This window comes from Taurulus bubalis (genome assembly GCF_910589615.1).
Source record: "Taurulus bubalis genome assembly, chromosome: 1".
Taxonomy (NCBI): domain Eukaryota; kingdom Metazoa; phylum Chordata; class Actinopteri; order Perciformes; family Cottidae; genus Taurulus; species Taurulus bubalis.
The window spans coordinates 29,501,975-29,518,867 of record NC_136589.1 but is presented as its reverse complement, the minus strand read 5'-3'; the positions used below and the strand labels follow the sequence as shown (position 1 = coordinate 29,518,867).

The following is a 16,893-nucleotide window of genomic DNA, read 5'->3' as shown; positions in this document are numbered from 1 at the left end:
GACACCACAAATACCAATTGAGAGTGTGTGCTGGAAATTGATCTAGCTCACAACAGAGGTTAACCTGCAACTGGGAATACAAATTAGATTAAGTCTCATGCATATGAAATGGATTCATAAGGGCTCATATTGAGATGCCTCACCTCAGGTGTTTACTGCTTCGCTTTGCCTCTGTGGGGTGCTGTGCATTGTAGCATGTGACTTTTTAAAAGCACCATACACTATGGGACACCTGACATGAAAGCAATAATCACTGGAAGGACAAGGTAAAAAATACATCCTGAGACATTCTTTGCCAAAGAGCGTGTTGATAGGAGGTCAGGCTTTGAATTCCACAGCGCTGTTAAGCACGCGAGACGAAAGTAAAGACCTTCTGTACTGAAGGAAAATATGCAGAACGTAATGGGAATTTAGCAGACTTATGATTTACACACACTCAAAAAAATAACGTTTGACTTTATGTATTTCAATTACATGTACATTTTCCATCTAATTATATTATATGAGCCAAGGTAAACAGTCATTAAACACTATGTTTTTCTACCCTGTTGAGTCCATCTGAATATATTGAATAATCCTTGTGAGATTTGATTAAATTAAAGTGATGCTAATTTATAAAAATAACCTGAGGTAATGTTGTTGTTTTATTTCTCTTTGCCATTGTTTTGTGTTCCTTTCAGATACTTTCTGCAGGTGAAGCAGTGTTCTACAGCTGAACTTCAGTAGTTAGTTTACACTGAAGATAAAGAGATGTTGTCTGCTAAAGGCCCTCTGACCAGTGATCCATCCATGTATAAGATAACACCTGCTCTGTTGTTATGTGGTCTACCACATGCTTTTTTTTTCACTCATTCAGTCATGTTTCTCTCTCACAATGTGAGAGAGACAGCTGTAAGGAACATGAACCAAGGACACATCCATAAAGATTATACCGTGAGGTTGACTGATCCCATTTGCCTCTGGCTCAGGATATGTAGTTCATTAAACTGATAATAGGAAAATGTGAACAATAAGTTTCTGCTGGGGTAGGCAGTTTCACACTAGTGCATTTCCTCAAACACAAAAGACTGTCTCTCTCCAGTGCTTCATGTGGTGACACTGCAGACTCAGTAGCTTTTTAAATAAGCCATGATATGAAGAATGCAAATGCATACAACATTTTTTCAATTTTTTTCAAGTTCTATCATTTAGAACCACTTCTTTCATCCTATGGATGTTATTTATGATTCCGTTCAGTTTGATCCATTTCACTTCAATGATTTCAGATTTCCCGCGGTCTCAAAAACTTGAAGCAATGCCTCAGATGAATATAATTTCCACCAATGTCCATTTTGATAACTGAGAAAAAAAGGATGAATGACAAAACTGCAGAAAATAAGAAGTTTTGATTATGTTTCCTTCATTTCAATCTAACTTGGATGTCCCTGCAAGGTCAGGCTTTAAGACATGAGCCTGCACATATATAAGTAAGGACACCATCCATTCCTTATAATTTATTAATCAGGCAGTCGACTCAACTGTCACTGTCGGGCCGGACATTAGGCACAGCTACAAATTATTACATTACATTATTACATTATCTTTCATTTAGCTGACGCTTTTATCCAAAGCGACTTACATTTTTGCTCTATACACCGTAGACACAGCAACGGGGAGCCTTAAAAAGTTGCTACAAGGAGTAAAGTGATCTTTCTAAATGTGTGTCCATGCTTTGCTGTAACCAATACAGATATGTGTGGATCATGAGGCACGTCTGCATGCTTTTACTGAGGAGAAAAATGTAAAAGTCGTAAGACAGACCATAAAACTCATGTTCAGTGTGACCCCTTATGCCTGCAAAATCTAGTGAAACGTTTCGAGGAACATTTGTGGTTTCCTTCAGATTCCCTTTGTCACACTGGAGTTGTCTCTCAGCAACATTTCCCCTAAGCAGCTGGAAATGTAATACAATGAGGAAATTACTCATCGAGGAGGAATTTGTTGGCTTGTTTTCTAACTATTCTGCTGCTTACACTCTGACAAGGTTGTTATCCCCCACACAATGAAAACAACCTGCTTATTGTACTTACATGTTAGAGGACTCGATGGTGGCCCCAGAATGTCCAACATTATCAAATATGGTCCATTTTGTATTGATTATGCTGCATCTGAAGGGGAGTCAATAAACAATACAATTTGATTGTTGATTCCCACTTGATTTATTTGTATTTCTTATAAGATTTTGAGTGGGGGAACACACTTTTAATATAAGCGCAAATGACCATACATAACTAGAAACGTTTACATGTAAATCATTTGTCCTAAATTGTGTTTTTGAATAAATGTCTGTAAATCTTAAGAGTGGGTTTGCATCGACTCTGACCTTAATGTTAACCCTTTGCCGACCCACAACAAATAACTTATAATTTCTCACTTGCCCATTCATTTGCGTCTGAATCAAGACCAATGTTATTTTATGTGTCCAAAGCTGCATGAGAAACACTGAATTCTGTATTTTCTGCAAATGGTGGGACCAGCAGAGAGCAAGAGGACATGTTGTTGTTGTGCTAAAAGAGGACCCAATGACTTTGTGTTGACAGCAGAAGTGTTCAGGATACAACAGGCAGGTTTTTCACGAGCGCCTCATCAGCATTAACACCTTTCATCTGTGGCTATCTGTCATCTTGTTTACCCTTTGTAGCGTTTCTTTGTGTTCAAAATGAGATGTTTACCTGGTGGAGACCACTATATCAGGGGCGCTTCCTGTCTCAACACTGCATAATACTCAGATAAGCAGGAACTTCTCTTTGCAGGGTTATCAGGAGAGGCATACTTCATAGTTCTTTTGTACAAAACAGGACATATTTACAAACTAGTGAGTTTGGCAGCAACAATGCACCAAAGGTACAGTATGATTTGGCGTCTGACATATTTGCTTTGTAACGGGTGACCAGTGATTTCGGTTGTGTTTATGATCCTGGTGGTGAAAGTTTATGCCAGTGCTCAACATGGCAACAAACTGGCTTTAATTCACAGGTCTTTTCAGCAATCCTTCCGCTCCACCTCAGCCAGCAAAGGAGCGCGTGGATCATCAGGAAAGATGTTTTTCGTGGTGGGGGCAAAAAATACAGCAGGGGCAGGCCGAGGAAATGAAAGGTAACATACCAATTCGGGCTTGAAATTTGCCTTGCAAAGGAGAAAAAGAGGGCGTCCATGGCCACGGGAGAAACTCTTTAAACTCTATATTTGATGTAATAATATTGATATTGTAACTTGAAAAGAAAATAAGGTCTTCTCACTTTCCTCATTATTAGGTCAATCTATCAGAAAGTTTGTGACGTAGATTTATTGGACAAGAAGAAGACAGTGACAGCTCTAAAGCCGGGTGAAGATCGTGCCATTTCCCTGGGACTCGGGATGATCCTCTCTTCAGTCATGATGTACTTTGTCCTGGGGATCACGATATTACGCTTCTACGCAGACAGGTACAGGCCTGTTGTTCAAGTATTATTTTTCTCCCCCTATAAAGCATTTAACAGATATTTCTGTAGGAAACATGTTTTATTCATCATATGTGCGTGTTGACAAACTGCTTCCAGTGCTCTCTCAACCTGAAAATTGCAAAAATGAATACTTGATTTTCAGGAACGAATTACACCTCAAGCCGATTTCATACCATCAGATCCCCAAAATGTTTTCTGCTCTTTTTTTTTGCATTAAATTGGATCTTCATTTAAATGTCAACACAGTGTGTGGACTGAGGAGGGTGTGTGTGTTGTACTCAACTCCACGGTCACAGCAGACATGAACTGTTCCTACAACTGTGGGTCAGACTGCTGGAGAGTCTCCAAATACCCCTGTCTGCAGGTCTACGTGAGCATCAATAACACGGGCCGTGTCACCCGTTTATCTCACAATGAGGAGACCCAAGACACCAGCTCTGAAGTGAGTACAGTGCCAGCAAGGAAAATACTGAAAATTACTGAACCGTTTCAAATGTTGAAAATGGCTGTCAGACGCTGACCTGATTGTAGACTTACTCTGCTCCCGATTCAGAAAATGTTAGTCGATAGGATTTTTCCTGGTCAAGCTGAAAGATGATACATAGAGGGTGATGTATTTGAATATTGTATAATAAGCTCAGCAGCCATCCCCAAAACGGAAAGTATGACTAACTGATTGCCCTCTAGATGACCTTGGTGACCCTCAATCCTGTCCTTGCAGTGCGTCTACGTGCCCAGGTGCCAGAAGGACAGCGTGGCCATGCATGTCGTGATCATGAACATCTCCGAGCGTCTGACGGTGAACCAGCAGGTCCCCTGTTACTACGACCCAAGTGAGCTGCAGGAGGCCGTTCTCCTGACGAGGCTGTACGACCACAGTGTTATCTTCCACTCGCTGCTCTGGCCCTCCTGCATGCTCACAGGAGGGGCCCTCATTATCGTGATGGTGAAGCTCACGCAGTACCTCTCCAGACTGTGCGAAGAGATAGGGAAGATCAAGAGGTGAAATTCATGCAGCAGCTGTCAAAGCATATGCTGATTTAGTGATGGAAAGACATGACATGAAAGGGATTGTTTCTACCAAACAACCTTGCTGTGACCTCTTGCAAACTTTCCTCTTCGTCTGAGACATCCGGAGCAGCTGACTCTCTCCAGATCGAGGATGTGACCGTTTATAAAAGTGAACTGAATGTTCCAAGGGGGAAACTGTTAGAGATGTAACTGGCTGTTATACAGGGGAAACTATGACTGGATATGCATGGTTTCAAAGCATTGTAAAATGTTTTATGGGTACGTGTTTACAAGAGTTTGTTACATTCTGAATCTCAAATATGATCTATATATGAGCATGTGCTTGTATAGTGACAATACCAACCTGTACTTAAATTGACGGGAGAAAACACTGCTGTATGTCTAAAATGTTTTTTGTATGCAATGTTAAGTTGTTGTATGTTGAGGAATAACTTTGAGAACTATCTCCAACTTTTATATATTTTGATGATCACATGCGATTACAGGACAATAATATGTTTCTATTTGTTATCTACTCTCTGAGTGACCAAATTATATGTGTTGGTCTCTCATTATGAATTGTCTTTCATTAATGAACATATGGTGTACATAACCTGACATGAGTTCTTTGTCTTTTTCTAAACTGTTCTAAATTCAAAAATCGAAGTGATTGAGACATTATTATACAATGTTGAGTTATTGATTTGACCAGAGGGGATTTATTATATAGTCTTTTATATACAGTGTTATGTTGCTTATAACGTTTAAGTTTAACATTTAAGTTTACCAAACAAAGCTTTAGGCCCAAAGAATTCCTTCTGATCACAGATTTCAGAGTCACAAGTTCACTCTTCAACACAAACACTACTGCATCCACCGACAGATTATCTCATAAATAAACAGCAGAACAATATATATATTTTTTTTTTTGCAGTGACTGTTCTAAGCGATATGGTCACACGCTGTGGCCATACAGCAGAAATAAAGGAGCATCTCCCCAAGCTGTTTGTGCACTAGAAACCACACAGAGAGCACATACTTCTGCCGAGTCTGCACAAACCTTCTTTGTTTGCTTATTTTGAAGATAGAAAATAGAAAAGGGTTCCAAAAGGTTTTATCTCCATCAAAACACACAAATAGATAGATAGATACAGTTGATTAATCTTAAGGGGAACTTGTTTTTTTACAGCAGCATTTATACAAGTAAAGCAATATTAAATATATAAATGCACAATATATATACAAAAAATAGAATAGAATAACATTAAATGAACTTAACAAATCAATAGTGCAAAGATGTAGTTAACCAAACAAACAAACAACAGTGTAACGGAGTTCTAGTTGAGTTATTGATTTGACCAGAGGGGATTTATTATATAGTCTTTTATATATAATTGTATGTTGCTTATAACGTCCAACTGAAAAGAGTATGCAGTTGTAAAGATAGTCAACAAAAAGCAGAGTAAATTGTATGTCCTATAATTTATGAATCATACAACTCCCTGTACTAATTTTCCTCCTCCATCCTTTGTTCTGCGGGCTCCCGACACACACGTGCCGGTTCTGACAGGACTGTTTTCGGCTCATAGCCACAGCACACTGCTTTTCTCATCTACTAACGCTACTTAGTGGCATTTCACGTCTTACTGAAGTAAACAGGGAACAAGCGGTTTCCACTCCCCGTCTCCTCTCACGACAACCCGCTTTCTCCAGCTCACTCTGTGCGGGAGGGCGGTCCATGATGATGAGCCTGCTAGCAGCGTTCGAGCAGGCTATCGTTAGCTATGCAGAGCTAGCGTGCTACCAAACCGTTCGGGTTATTTTCGGGACAGCACGATGAAGAACACCATGAAGCATTACAGACTTATTCCACCGCAGCATATTGACAAGATTACTGGGAGATAGCGGGCGTCTTGCCCCCCCCCCACATCGGGTCCGACCCCTCGGCGTCATTGTTTGGATGGACGAACGCGAGGAGACTTCAGCTAGCAGCTGCTAACTGGCAGACTAGCTTCGCGGCTAACCGGTTGGCTATCTGACACAGGTAGCTTTGTGTGTGTGTTTCTGTCGTGTTTCTGTGTGTGTGCTCTCTCTTTACTGTTATTCAAACGCGGCTCACGTTGACGTTTCCCCAGACTGACATTAGCTTGTGTATCAGTCGAGGTATTCACATCGTAGCGTTAGATGACATTGGTCTGCTGACTGAACTTGGCTAGAGAGCTGAGAAACAACACTTTACGTGAATCCGCCGAGCAGCACAGCACGAACTAGCTAGTCGAGGAGACGAGCGATGACTTCGCTGCGTTAGCAGTTAACTAACGTGACTAATGTGTTTGTTTACATGCTTTGTGAAGCGCGTTCATTCGACATCTATCGGTTCATCGCTGCCCTCTTTGAGCTAGCGCGAGTTATTTTAACACCAGCTCACTCAAGTGAAAGTTATTTTCGTAGATTGTTCGGTCTGATGTGATGACAGGCTGTGTTGTCTTTAGGTTAGCTAACGGTGTTCACGTTAGAGTGATTTACAGAAGTGTGCAGTGACCTCTTACATTCCTGCTCGTTACAGTTAGCCGACTAAAGGGCTAATGGATGTGTTGCTATCAGTCCTGTCAGATTGAACGAAAGTAACTTCATGAGCAATATAATCGGCTCAAAGACACTCAACGAAGAAATATATGGTGGTGCTGCAGGCATTCCCTGTTGTGCTGTTTACTGAATATTATATAATTTTTTGGCAACCCATGTTAAATTGGGGTACCCCCAGAAGTGTATATTTAGCATATCTATATGCTGTCACTATGCAACTCTAGAATCGTTGAAGTCAAATGTTTACAACAAAGTGTTTTGCATTATTGTGCACAGGTCAGTGATTCTTCTATAATTCCGTTTCCTTCTTTCTCACAGTTGGTTGACATTGCACATGTGATAATTAGTGGACTCTGAAAATAGCAGATTTGTTGGCCCGACCATGCCTCCAAGGCCTTCCTCGGGAGAACTATGGGGGATGCACTTGATGCCCCCCAGCATCCTCGTGGACTGCCTTCTGCCAAATGGCATGATTCTCACGTTGGAGTGCCTCCGGGAGGCCACGCTGATTACAGTCAAGCATGAGCTTTTCAAAGAGGCCAGGAAGTACCCTCTTTACCATCTGCTGCAGGAGGAGAGCTCCTACATCTTTGTCAGTGTCACCCAGGAGGCAGAGCGGGAGGAGTTTTACGATGAGACCAGGAGGTTGTGCGATCTTAGGCTCTTCCAGGCCTTCTTAAAAGTCATCGAGCCAGTAGGCAACAGAGAAGAGAAAATTCTCAACAGAGAGATAGGTATGGTTCATGAATCATTATGCAATTCCATAACAATCTGCTGTACGATACAGTAATGTACTGTGTTGGCCTTGGTATTGTCATTCCCCACAGTCAGGGGAATTGACATAATACTGTTCTACTGTTGTTCACATGTCATGAAAAATGCTTTTATTAAGCACTTGTTGTTCTTTTCAGGTTTTGCCATTGGAATGCCTATATGTGAGTTTGATTTGGTGAAAGACTCAGAAGTGCAGGACTTCAGAAGGAACATTTTAAATGTTTGCAAAGAGGCTGTGGACCTTAGAGACACTAACGGACCCCACAGCAGAGCTTTGTACGTATATCCTCCCAATGTAGAATCTTCTGTGGAACTTCCCAGGCACTACTATAACAAGCTAGATAAAGGTGGGACATTTTTCTTTGCGCTCAAAATGTACTATCCGTACAATGAGAGTTTTGTTGTTTGGTCCTTCACTGCATTTAAAAAAAAAAGATTGTACGTTTCTTCAATTAGATCTTTTGTACTCTTTCCCTCAGGTCAAATCATCGTGGTCATATGGGTTATTGTGTCACCCAGCAATGACAAGCAGAAGTATACCCTGAAGATCAACCATGACTATGTGCCAGAGCAGGTGATTGCCGAAGCCATCCGTAAGAAGACACGTAGCATGCTGCTCTCCCAGGAGCAGTTAAAGATGTGTGTACAGGAGTATCAGGGAAAGTACATCCTCAAAGTCTGTGGCTGTGACGAGTACTTACTGGAGAAATACCCTCTGAGTCAGTACAAGGTAATCTAATTTAATCTTACGTGTGCTGCGTCTGATGCTATTGTACTTAGTGGGGGGGAGAGATGCATTTCACATCAAATTATCATCCAACACAAATGTTCTTGACATTTATGACATTAAACAAAATGTATGAGAAATTGTGCTGATTGAAGAATAGAGACCGTATACATCACGGTATACAAGTACAAAGTACTGAATGTCTCTGTTGCTGCTGAGTTGTACCATCTAATAATTTTCATGTTGATGAACCTCAAAATTGTATGAAAGGGCGTCAAAATGTCAAACAGCATGAATGGCTTCAAAATGTCACAATTATGGCTGCTTCAAAATGTCACTTTGTGTGTCCTTGACAGTATGTGCGCAGCTGTATCATGTTGGGACGGATGCCCAACTTGATGCTAATGGCAAAAGACAGCCTGTATTCCCAGCTGCCCATAGACAACTTCACTATGCCGTCATATGCAAGGCGAATATCCACAGCAACGCCTTACATGAATGGGGAAACAGCCACCAAGTCTCTCTGGACTATCAACGGAACGCTGAGGATCAGGATACTGTGCGCCACTTACGTCAATGTCAACATCAGAGACATTGACAAGGTACAGCGGTGTGGTGCTATGACTACTTCACCTTGTTTTATTTATAGCTTCCCTGCTTTGTTCTGGTTTGACAAAAATACATTCTGACTGTTATCTCACATCTCCACTACCTTGGAGGTTATTAGAAGATGTTGCACAGTGTTCTTCACTTCATGGAGTCAGACATGCAGTGAACGATATCTTTACCAGATTAGTATATAAAACTGTGGTTCAGTGGTGAGCGGGGTCGTCCTTCAATCAGAGGATCGGCGGTTCGATCCCCGGCTCCGCTAGCCCATATCAATGTATCCTTGGGCAAGACACTTAACCCCAAATTTCTCCCGTAGCTGTGCCTACTGGTTAGCTAGTCCTGATGAGCAGGTGGCTTAGCTCCTGCCATCAGTGTATGAATGGGTGAATGATGACAAGTAGTGTGCAAGCGCTTTGAGTGGTCGAAAGACTAGAAAAGCGCTATACAAGTACTGGTCCATTTACCATCCCATTTGTTCTTGTGGCTGCTCTAGATCTACGTCAGGACTGGGATATACCACGGTGGAGAGCAGTTGTGTGACAATGTCAACACCCAGCGCGTGCCCTGCTCCAACCCTAGGTAGTACACAGTGAAGAATGCCTTTATATACTCTGGGATTTCACTGAGCTGTGTGACAGTAATGTGATTGATTATGTTAATGGTACCTTCCCTGTTTATTCCAGGTGGAACGAGTGGCTGAACTACGACATGTACATTCCAGACATCCCTCGTGCTGCCCGACTCTGCCTCTCCATCTGCTCTGTGAAAGGAAGGAAGGGAGCTAAAGAGGTTGGCACAAAGCTTTAATGCTTAAGATTACATCTTTGGTAGATTTGACAACATTGTGATTACTGGTTGTCACAACAAATGTGTTTTAATACTACAGTATACACTCCTCGAGCAACTACTTTGTAAGACATGTCAAAAAAGCAACTGGTGTATCTGCTTTCAGTGCAGCCAAACAAACTAGCACTGTTTTAATACCAAAGTTAATCAGTAATTTGCCTTCTTCCGTAATGCCATGAGCAACTGTGATCTGATTTCATGATGTGTGGGACTTAAGTGGTTTTCTGCAACAGCAGGGCAGACTCGAGGGAGAGAGTTACTTAGCTGAGGAGTTGAAGGTGTGAAGCTTGTCATGTGAAGGCTCAATGTGGTTGCTCTCTTGTTTTATTACTTTCTGCAATAGATGAAATGGATCGTCTGTCTAAAAGTACCCAAAATTACAATGTCATGTTTTGTAGACGCAGTTATTAAGAACAATAACCTTCGGGACAAATGCATTGCATTTCCTGTGTCCGAGTACTTCACAATATAAGACACTTCAGTGAGTTAAATTTATGCGAAGCAGCAGGAGTAGGACATGTTTAGTTTGCATGAACAGTAACTTAATACAGCTTTGACAGGGCAGTAGGAGAGTCGACAGTCAACAATAAGGCTGATATCAATGAGGTAAAACAGTAATCCTGGATTACATATACCCTTCCTTTTATATAAAGGTCATAACAGAATGTTAAATGGAAGGGCTATTTAAAAAAATAAATAAAAAAAAACATATTCAAATCTATTGTTCGATTTTTATTTGAATTAAAGCAGTTGACACAGCTAATATAAGCACGGGAAATAAACGACTTACTTGCACTGCACCTGTCTGTTCCATAGCCTCGAGCGGTTGCCCCTCTACTCATTTTCATATGCATCATCTTTCTGGTATTTTCCTGCAGGAGCACTGTCCTCTCGCCTGGGGCAACATTAACCTGTTTGACTACACCCACACATTAGTAGCAGGGAAGATGGCACTCAATCTATGGCCTGTCCCACACGGCATGGAAGACCTGCTCAACCCTATCGGTGTAACAGGATCCAACCCAAACAAGGTGAGCAGCAAATGTCAACATTGTGTTGCTCACTCGTGGTTTGTGCTTCCAGTAGTGTTTAAAGTTGTCCTTTGGCAGTTTGTTTGACAGTTTTTTGCACAAAAAAAACTGTACACGTACCCAAGTATTAGAATTTTAATGTTGTTTAAAGTCCGAAGGTTGTTAAAGATTTCTTTCAATTATGTGGATCAGCATATTAAAACTCAAAGACGATAGAACAACATGGCATAAAACATAATAATCTTTTCAAAGCTTTTCAACTATGTATTACGCTCATGTCTGCGACTGACCTCTAAGCCTCATTACCGAGTTTAAATCGAGCTGGTGACGACCTGTAGATTTTCAGGGCCGGATTTAAGCTGCTTTGGTTAAATCAACCAAGCCTCTTATCCCACCTAATTAAATACTCATTGACACAGGCACCTTTCTTTGAATACAGTAAACACCTTTCCCCTTGCACCACTTTCTAAACCTGCAGGAAACCCCTTGTCTGGAGCTGGAGTTTGACCATTTCAGTTGCCCTGTCAAGTACCCTGAAATGACCATCATTGAGGACCATGCAAACTGGAATATATCCAGAGAGCTTGGCTTTAATTACTGCCACACCGGTTTGGTAAGATAACGAGAATTCATTTTGATGTGTTTTGTTTGACTGAGATCTGATTATCGTTCTGAGCAGCCGCTACATTGTTGTTCACTCACACCACAGATAGTAACTTCCCTTGAACTTTTATGTGACACAATCCGGCACTGACGTTGTTCAGTTTTAATTTTTTGTGTTATATGGTGTCTTAGAGTAACAGGCTGGCGCGCGACAACCCCCTGACGGACACTGACAATGAGCAGCTACGACTGGTGTGTAACAGAGATCCACTGTCTGAAATCACTGAGCAGGAAAAAGACTTTCTATGGAGACACAGGTAATGGGTGTGCACTTGCATGCCAATATATGGGGTTTCTAAGGGGTCAAAACCATTTCATTTTACATAAAAGTCAATGTATTCATTTATTCTCTTCCCAAACTATTTCAGACAAGACTGCGTCAACATGCCAGAGATCCTTCCCAAGATCCTCCTGGCTGTGAAATGGAACTCAAGAGATGAGATTGCTCAGGTAAGCTCATGTTTCCACTACTGACACAATCTTTTGAAGGACATTACTCTGGGAAATAGGTGTGTGCCTTACTTAGTTGTAATACTAATGCACATCAGCTGTTATTTACACAGATAGAACACACTGTCTTGTGTCTTGGAGGGTTGTTTAAAAATGCAAGTATGCTAATAACATATATATCTGAAGTCAGTGATGTTTTTCTTTTTTCATTTCAGATGTATTGCCTCCTGAAGGACTGGCCTGCTATCAAGCCAGAGCAAGCCATGGAGTTGCTTGATTGCAACTTCCCTGATCCTATGATCAGAGAGTTTGCTGTAAAGTGCCTTGAGAAATACTTAACTGATGACAAACTCTCCCAGTACCTCATTCAACTGGTTCAGGTGTGTGGTTCAGTTAATGCTTCAGTTTAATATATTGTAGTAGTGTTTTTAGGTAAATAAAGTTTGATGGTATTTTCTATTTTTTTGTGCCCAGGTTCTAAAGTATGAGCAGTACCTCGATAACCCACTGGCACGCTTCCTGCTGAAAAAGGCGTTAACCAATCAGAGGATAGGACATTTTTTCTTTTGGCATTTAAAGTGAGTTAATTAATAAAGGTCTTCTTTCAAGAATATGTGGAGCCGTTTGTATGCGACTTGAAAGGTTAAACTGATGTTTGAATGACGATTACGGGGAAACGTTGCCAATTTTCAAACAGCTTTGTGTTGTTGCAATGCCACCGGTTTACGCGTTTCAAGCAATCGACAGACATGAGCGGGCAGCTCCGGGAGCCGGAAACACGAAGGAAAGCCGAACATCTTCACAAACCACCCACATTGCAATGTTATAAAGCTGGTTGAAAACCTGCAACGTTTCCCTTTTAAATTGTCTGGTCCCCAGTCACATTAAATTCAAGAAAGTTATGTGATGTCAGTCAATGACAGCCTCTTCATTGTTTTTCTTTTGTAGGTCAGAGATGCACAACAAGACAGTGAGCCAGCGGTTTGGGCTACTGTTGGAGTCCTACTGCCGGGCCTGTGGCATGTATCTGAAGCACCTGAGCAGACAGGTGGAGGCCATGGAGAAACTCATCAATCTCACTGACCTCCTCAAACAGGAGAAAAAAGATGAGGCGCAGAAGGTAATCTGACGGCGGGCAGCTGTTAATTGTGATTCACTGAATCGTTGTGTTTAATCTTGACAACATCTGGACCATCGGATCAGGCCACAGTACAATGCAATGGAATGATTAAGTTTGGACAGTTGCTTACTAAATATATTTCAACCACACATTTCTAAAAAAACAGAATGATATTTTCAATAATAGCCATATGTTAATACAGAATATTCTTAAATACACGCTGGCATGACTTGTGATAATGTTAAGCATACTTTTTCATATATATATATATATATATATATATATATATATATATATATGTATATGTATGTATCTTCTTTTTTTCTGTTTAATTCAGTTTGACTGTATTTTATTGATGTTCAGCTGCTGTTATTGAAGGTCAACACTACTTCACAGTAAAAGCATTTTAAGGAAGTGAGAAGTGCAGCAATAGCAAATGAATTTCACTCTGTATTAGAATTGGATGGAATTACTTATACAATGGTACATCAGACAAAAAGGTCTATCTGTTATAATTGCACTCAAATAAAGCAAATAAAGACCTTCACTTAAAAGAAATGTAAGTAAAGGCCGTTTCTAAGCAAATGTATTGGTACTAGCAAATGGACTTTATATCTTAATGTAACAATATCAACTCAGCAGTAGCGTTAATCATTGATGAAATGACCAGCATCCAGCCACACAAAGGGTGCTCGTAGAAGCTGCATTCAGCTCCTTGTGAAGGTTAATAATTTTGCTGTTGAAAATCAGCAGCAAGCAGACTGTACTCGCTGTACGTCCACCAGGCTGAGGGACTTGCCAGCTGTCTAAAACTACTGTTTGGTGTCTCTCCTTTTAAGGTGCAAATGAAGTTTCTGGTGGAGCAGATGAGAAGGCCTGATTACATGGACGCCCTGCAGAACTTCACCTCCCCACTGAATCCAGCACATCAGCTGGGAAACCTCCGGTACATCCGCACTGTCTCATCTCACTCCCTCCTCTGAAAAAGGCCTGGCATTTAATATGAATTTAATTTGCAGGTGTTGCTTTAGCCTTTTCCTCTTGAAGGCTGAACATGTTATTATGTCATTAAATGCCAGTGCTTTGTGTGTATATAGAATATATTTAGGGACATAATGAACTCCATGCTCTTAAAGAACCGCCTCATTTTATAGCAAACAGAGTCCACGTGACTTGCTTGGGATGAAATAATGTATATTTTGTATTGAGTCAGGACTCGGGAGCGCAGACACATTTCCTCAAACATATACCTGTCTCTGTTTCAGCCTGGAGGAATGCAGGATGATGTCATCAGCCAAGCGGCCGCTATGGCTTAACTGGGAAAACCCAGATATGATGTCAGAGCTGCTCTTTCAGAACAACGAAATAATCTTCAAAAATGGAGATGGTGAGTTTTCCCTCGTGTCTCTCTTGCTTCTATTTGCCGACCCGTGCTGTGTATCAGCACACACACACACAGACTTGAAAAAGTTTCTGCTGAGCATGCAGCATAATTCATTCTATGCCTGTGGGGCATGTCATGGCACACAAACACATCCCCATCGATGTTCTTTACATAGAATTCTGAAAGAACAAGCCACATTATTGGAGTCACACTTAAGTGCAGCTGCTTGAGCGTTTTGCTGCACCATCTGGCAAAATGTACTTTGACAACTCTGCTCCATAATGCATTGTGGAGTTGATCAAAGGGCAATGAAGCAGCTAATATTCACCTTACTGTCACCCACCTCCTCGTCTCTCTCTCCCTCCGCAGATCTGAGGCAGGACATGCTGACGCTGCAGATCATTAGGATAATGGAGAACATCTGGCAGAACCAAGGCCTTGATCTCAGGTAGGCTCCTCACTTCACCATGACGGCAAGGATGCAGGTGCATATTAACAGGCGCTGGATACTTTCATGTTCGGCACTCATACCTGAATGCATATTAGTGGCAACCCCTGCAAGTCACCACAAGTCATTTCATATGAAGTCCATCACTGCCCTAATTATTTCTACCTCCCTTTTATGTTTCTTGTCCTTCCTCCTCCAGGATGCTGCCGTATGGTTGTCTGTCAATCGGTGACTGTGTGGGTTTGATTGAGGTGGTGAGGAACTCTCACACCATCATGCAGATCCAGTGTAAAGGAGGCCTAAAGGGGGCACTGCAGTTCAACAGCCACACACTGCATCAGTGGCTGAAGGATAAGAACAAGGGAGAGATGTGAGTGGCAAAAACAGTGATTTATACAGCTTTTCCTTATCGTGTTAGTGATAATATGAAGACTACCGTGAGGATTTAGTGTCTAAAAACACATCATTTATTTTTAAATGGGAATACTTGGATACGGACCCTGATTTGTCTCTGAGACAAAAGTATTTTTCCACTTTCTTAGGTATGACCAGGCCATAGATCTGTTCACGCGGTCTTGTGCAGGCTACTGTGTAGCCACGTTTATCCTGGGCATAGGGGACAGACACAATAGCAACATCATGGTCAAAGATGATGGACAGGTAAAGATTGCATTATGATTCCATGCAAACATTCTGGTTCTCTCTTAAATTTTTTTACTAATTCATATTTACTTTTCACAGCTGTTCCACATAGACTTTGGCCATTTCCTCGACCACAAAAAGAAGAAGTTTGGGTATAAGAGAGAACGAGTGCCCTTTGTGCTCACACAGGACTTCTTGATCGTTATTAGCAAAGGAACTCAAGAGTGCACCAAAACAAGGGAGTTTGAAAGGTAATACCAGCAACAGTTTGTTTTCTCGGGATAAAAGATGAACCATCATTGAGTTCTAAAAAATGCCAAAGTTAAATCAAAATGGGAGATTGTATTCTACTGTATGTGGCAGATTTGGGGAATATCACACACTTGTCTTGTATCCCTTTTTTGTATTTTCTTTTCTTTTCCTTCTCCTCTCTCAGGTTCCAGGAGATGTGTTACAAGGCGTACCTGGCAATCCGGCAGCATGCCAACCTCTTCATCAACCTCTTCTCCATGATGCTGGGCTCAGGGATGCCCGAGCTGCAGTCATTTGACGACATTGCTTACATCAGAAAGACTCTGGCCTTGGACAAGACGGAGCAGGAGGCCCTGGACTACTTCATGAAGCAGATGAACGACGCTCACCACGGCGGCTGGACTACCAAGATGGACTGGATCTTCCACACGATCCGCCAGCATGCCATGAACTGAAATGATGACTGATACGAGAGGAGTAAAAAAGACTGTGGCAACAACAGCACACTAAGAACCAAAAGATTGAGAAGCGAGCAAGGTATTTCCCCAAACACACTAAAGCCTGGTAGTACTTCTGCCAGCATGGGACTCTGAAACATTACCTGCCAGAGCACCACAAAATAAGGGTGCTTAGAAAGGCCTATTTCAGGGACATAATGCCTAAATGCTCCTGTTTCTGATTTTCTTTCTCCCTGCACTATGAACTTCAGATGACGTCATATTTCATCAGTCTTCTTCATAGGAACTGAGCAAGTGTAATGGACCTCAACAACGTTTGCCTTCTTTTGTGTGAACAAACTATCTACTATACTACTAGATTTTTATTTTGTATTCCATCAAGTACATCTACAACTATCAGCATTAAG

At 41.4% G+C, this 16,893-nt stretch overlaps 2 protein-coding genes across 2 annotated transcripts; both read left to right on the top strand.

The window, feature by feature from the left end:
* Positions 1–3,079: 3,079 nt before the first annotated feature.
* On the top strand, positions 3,080–4,488 carry kcnmb2a (potassium large conductance calcium-activated channel, subfamily M, beta member 2a; the record flags this gene model as incomplete). The annotated part of the gene is made up of 4 exons (XM_079215979.1): positions 3,080–3,135; positions 3,294–3,464; positions 3,729–3,924; positions 4,204–4,488. The coding sequence occupies 4 exons, from the start codon at positions 3,080–3,082 to the stop codon at positions 4,486–4,488; spliced, it is 708 nt and encodes a 235-aa protein (XP_079072105.1).
* A 2,973-nt stretch (positions 4,489–7,461) lies between these two features.
* Positions 7,462–16,483, top strand: LOC306734858 (phosphatidylinositol 4,5-bisphosphate 3-kinase catalytic subunit alpha isoform; the record flags this gene model as incomplete). The annotated part of the gene is made up of 20 exons (XM_079216262.1): positions 7,462–7,813; positions 7,991–8,200; positions 8,333–8,583; positions 8,937–9,182; positions 9,686–9,771; positions 9,876–9,981; positions 10,917–11,069; positions 11,548–11,682; positions 11,865–11,989; positions 12,101–12,182; positions 12,398–12,562; positions 12,657–12,760; positions 13,131–13,302; positions 14,142–14,248; positions 14,568–14,689; positions 15,056–15,134; positions 15,334–15,504; positions 15,677–15,794; positions 15,876–16,027; positions 16,213–16,483. The coding sequence occupies 20 exons, from the start codon at positions 7,462–7,464 to the stop codon at positions 16,481–16,483; spliced, it is 3,207 nt and encodes a 1,068-aa protein (XP_079072388.1).
* Positions 16,484–16,893: the final 410 nt, after the last annotated feature.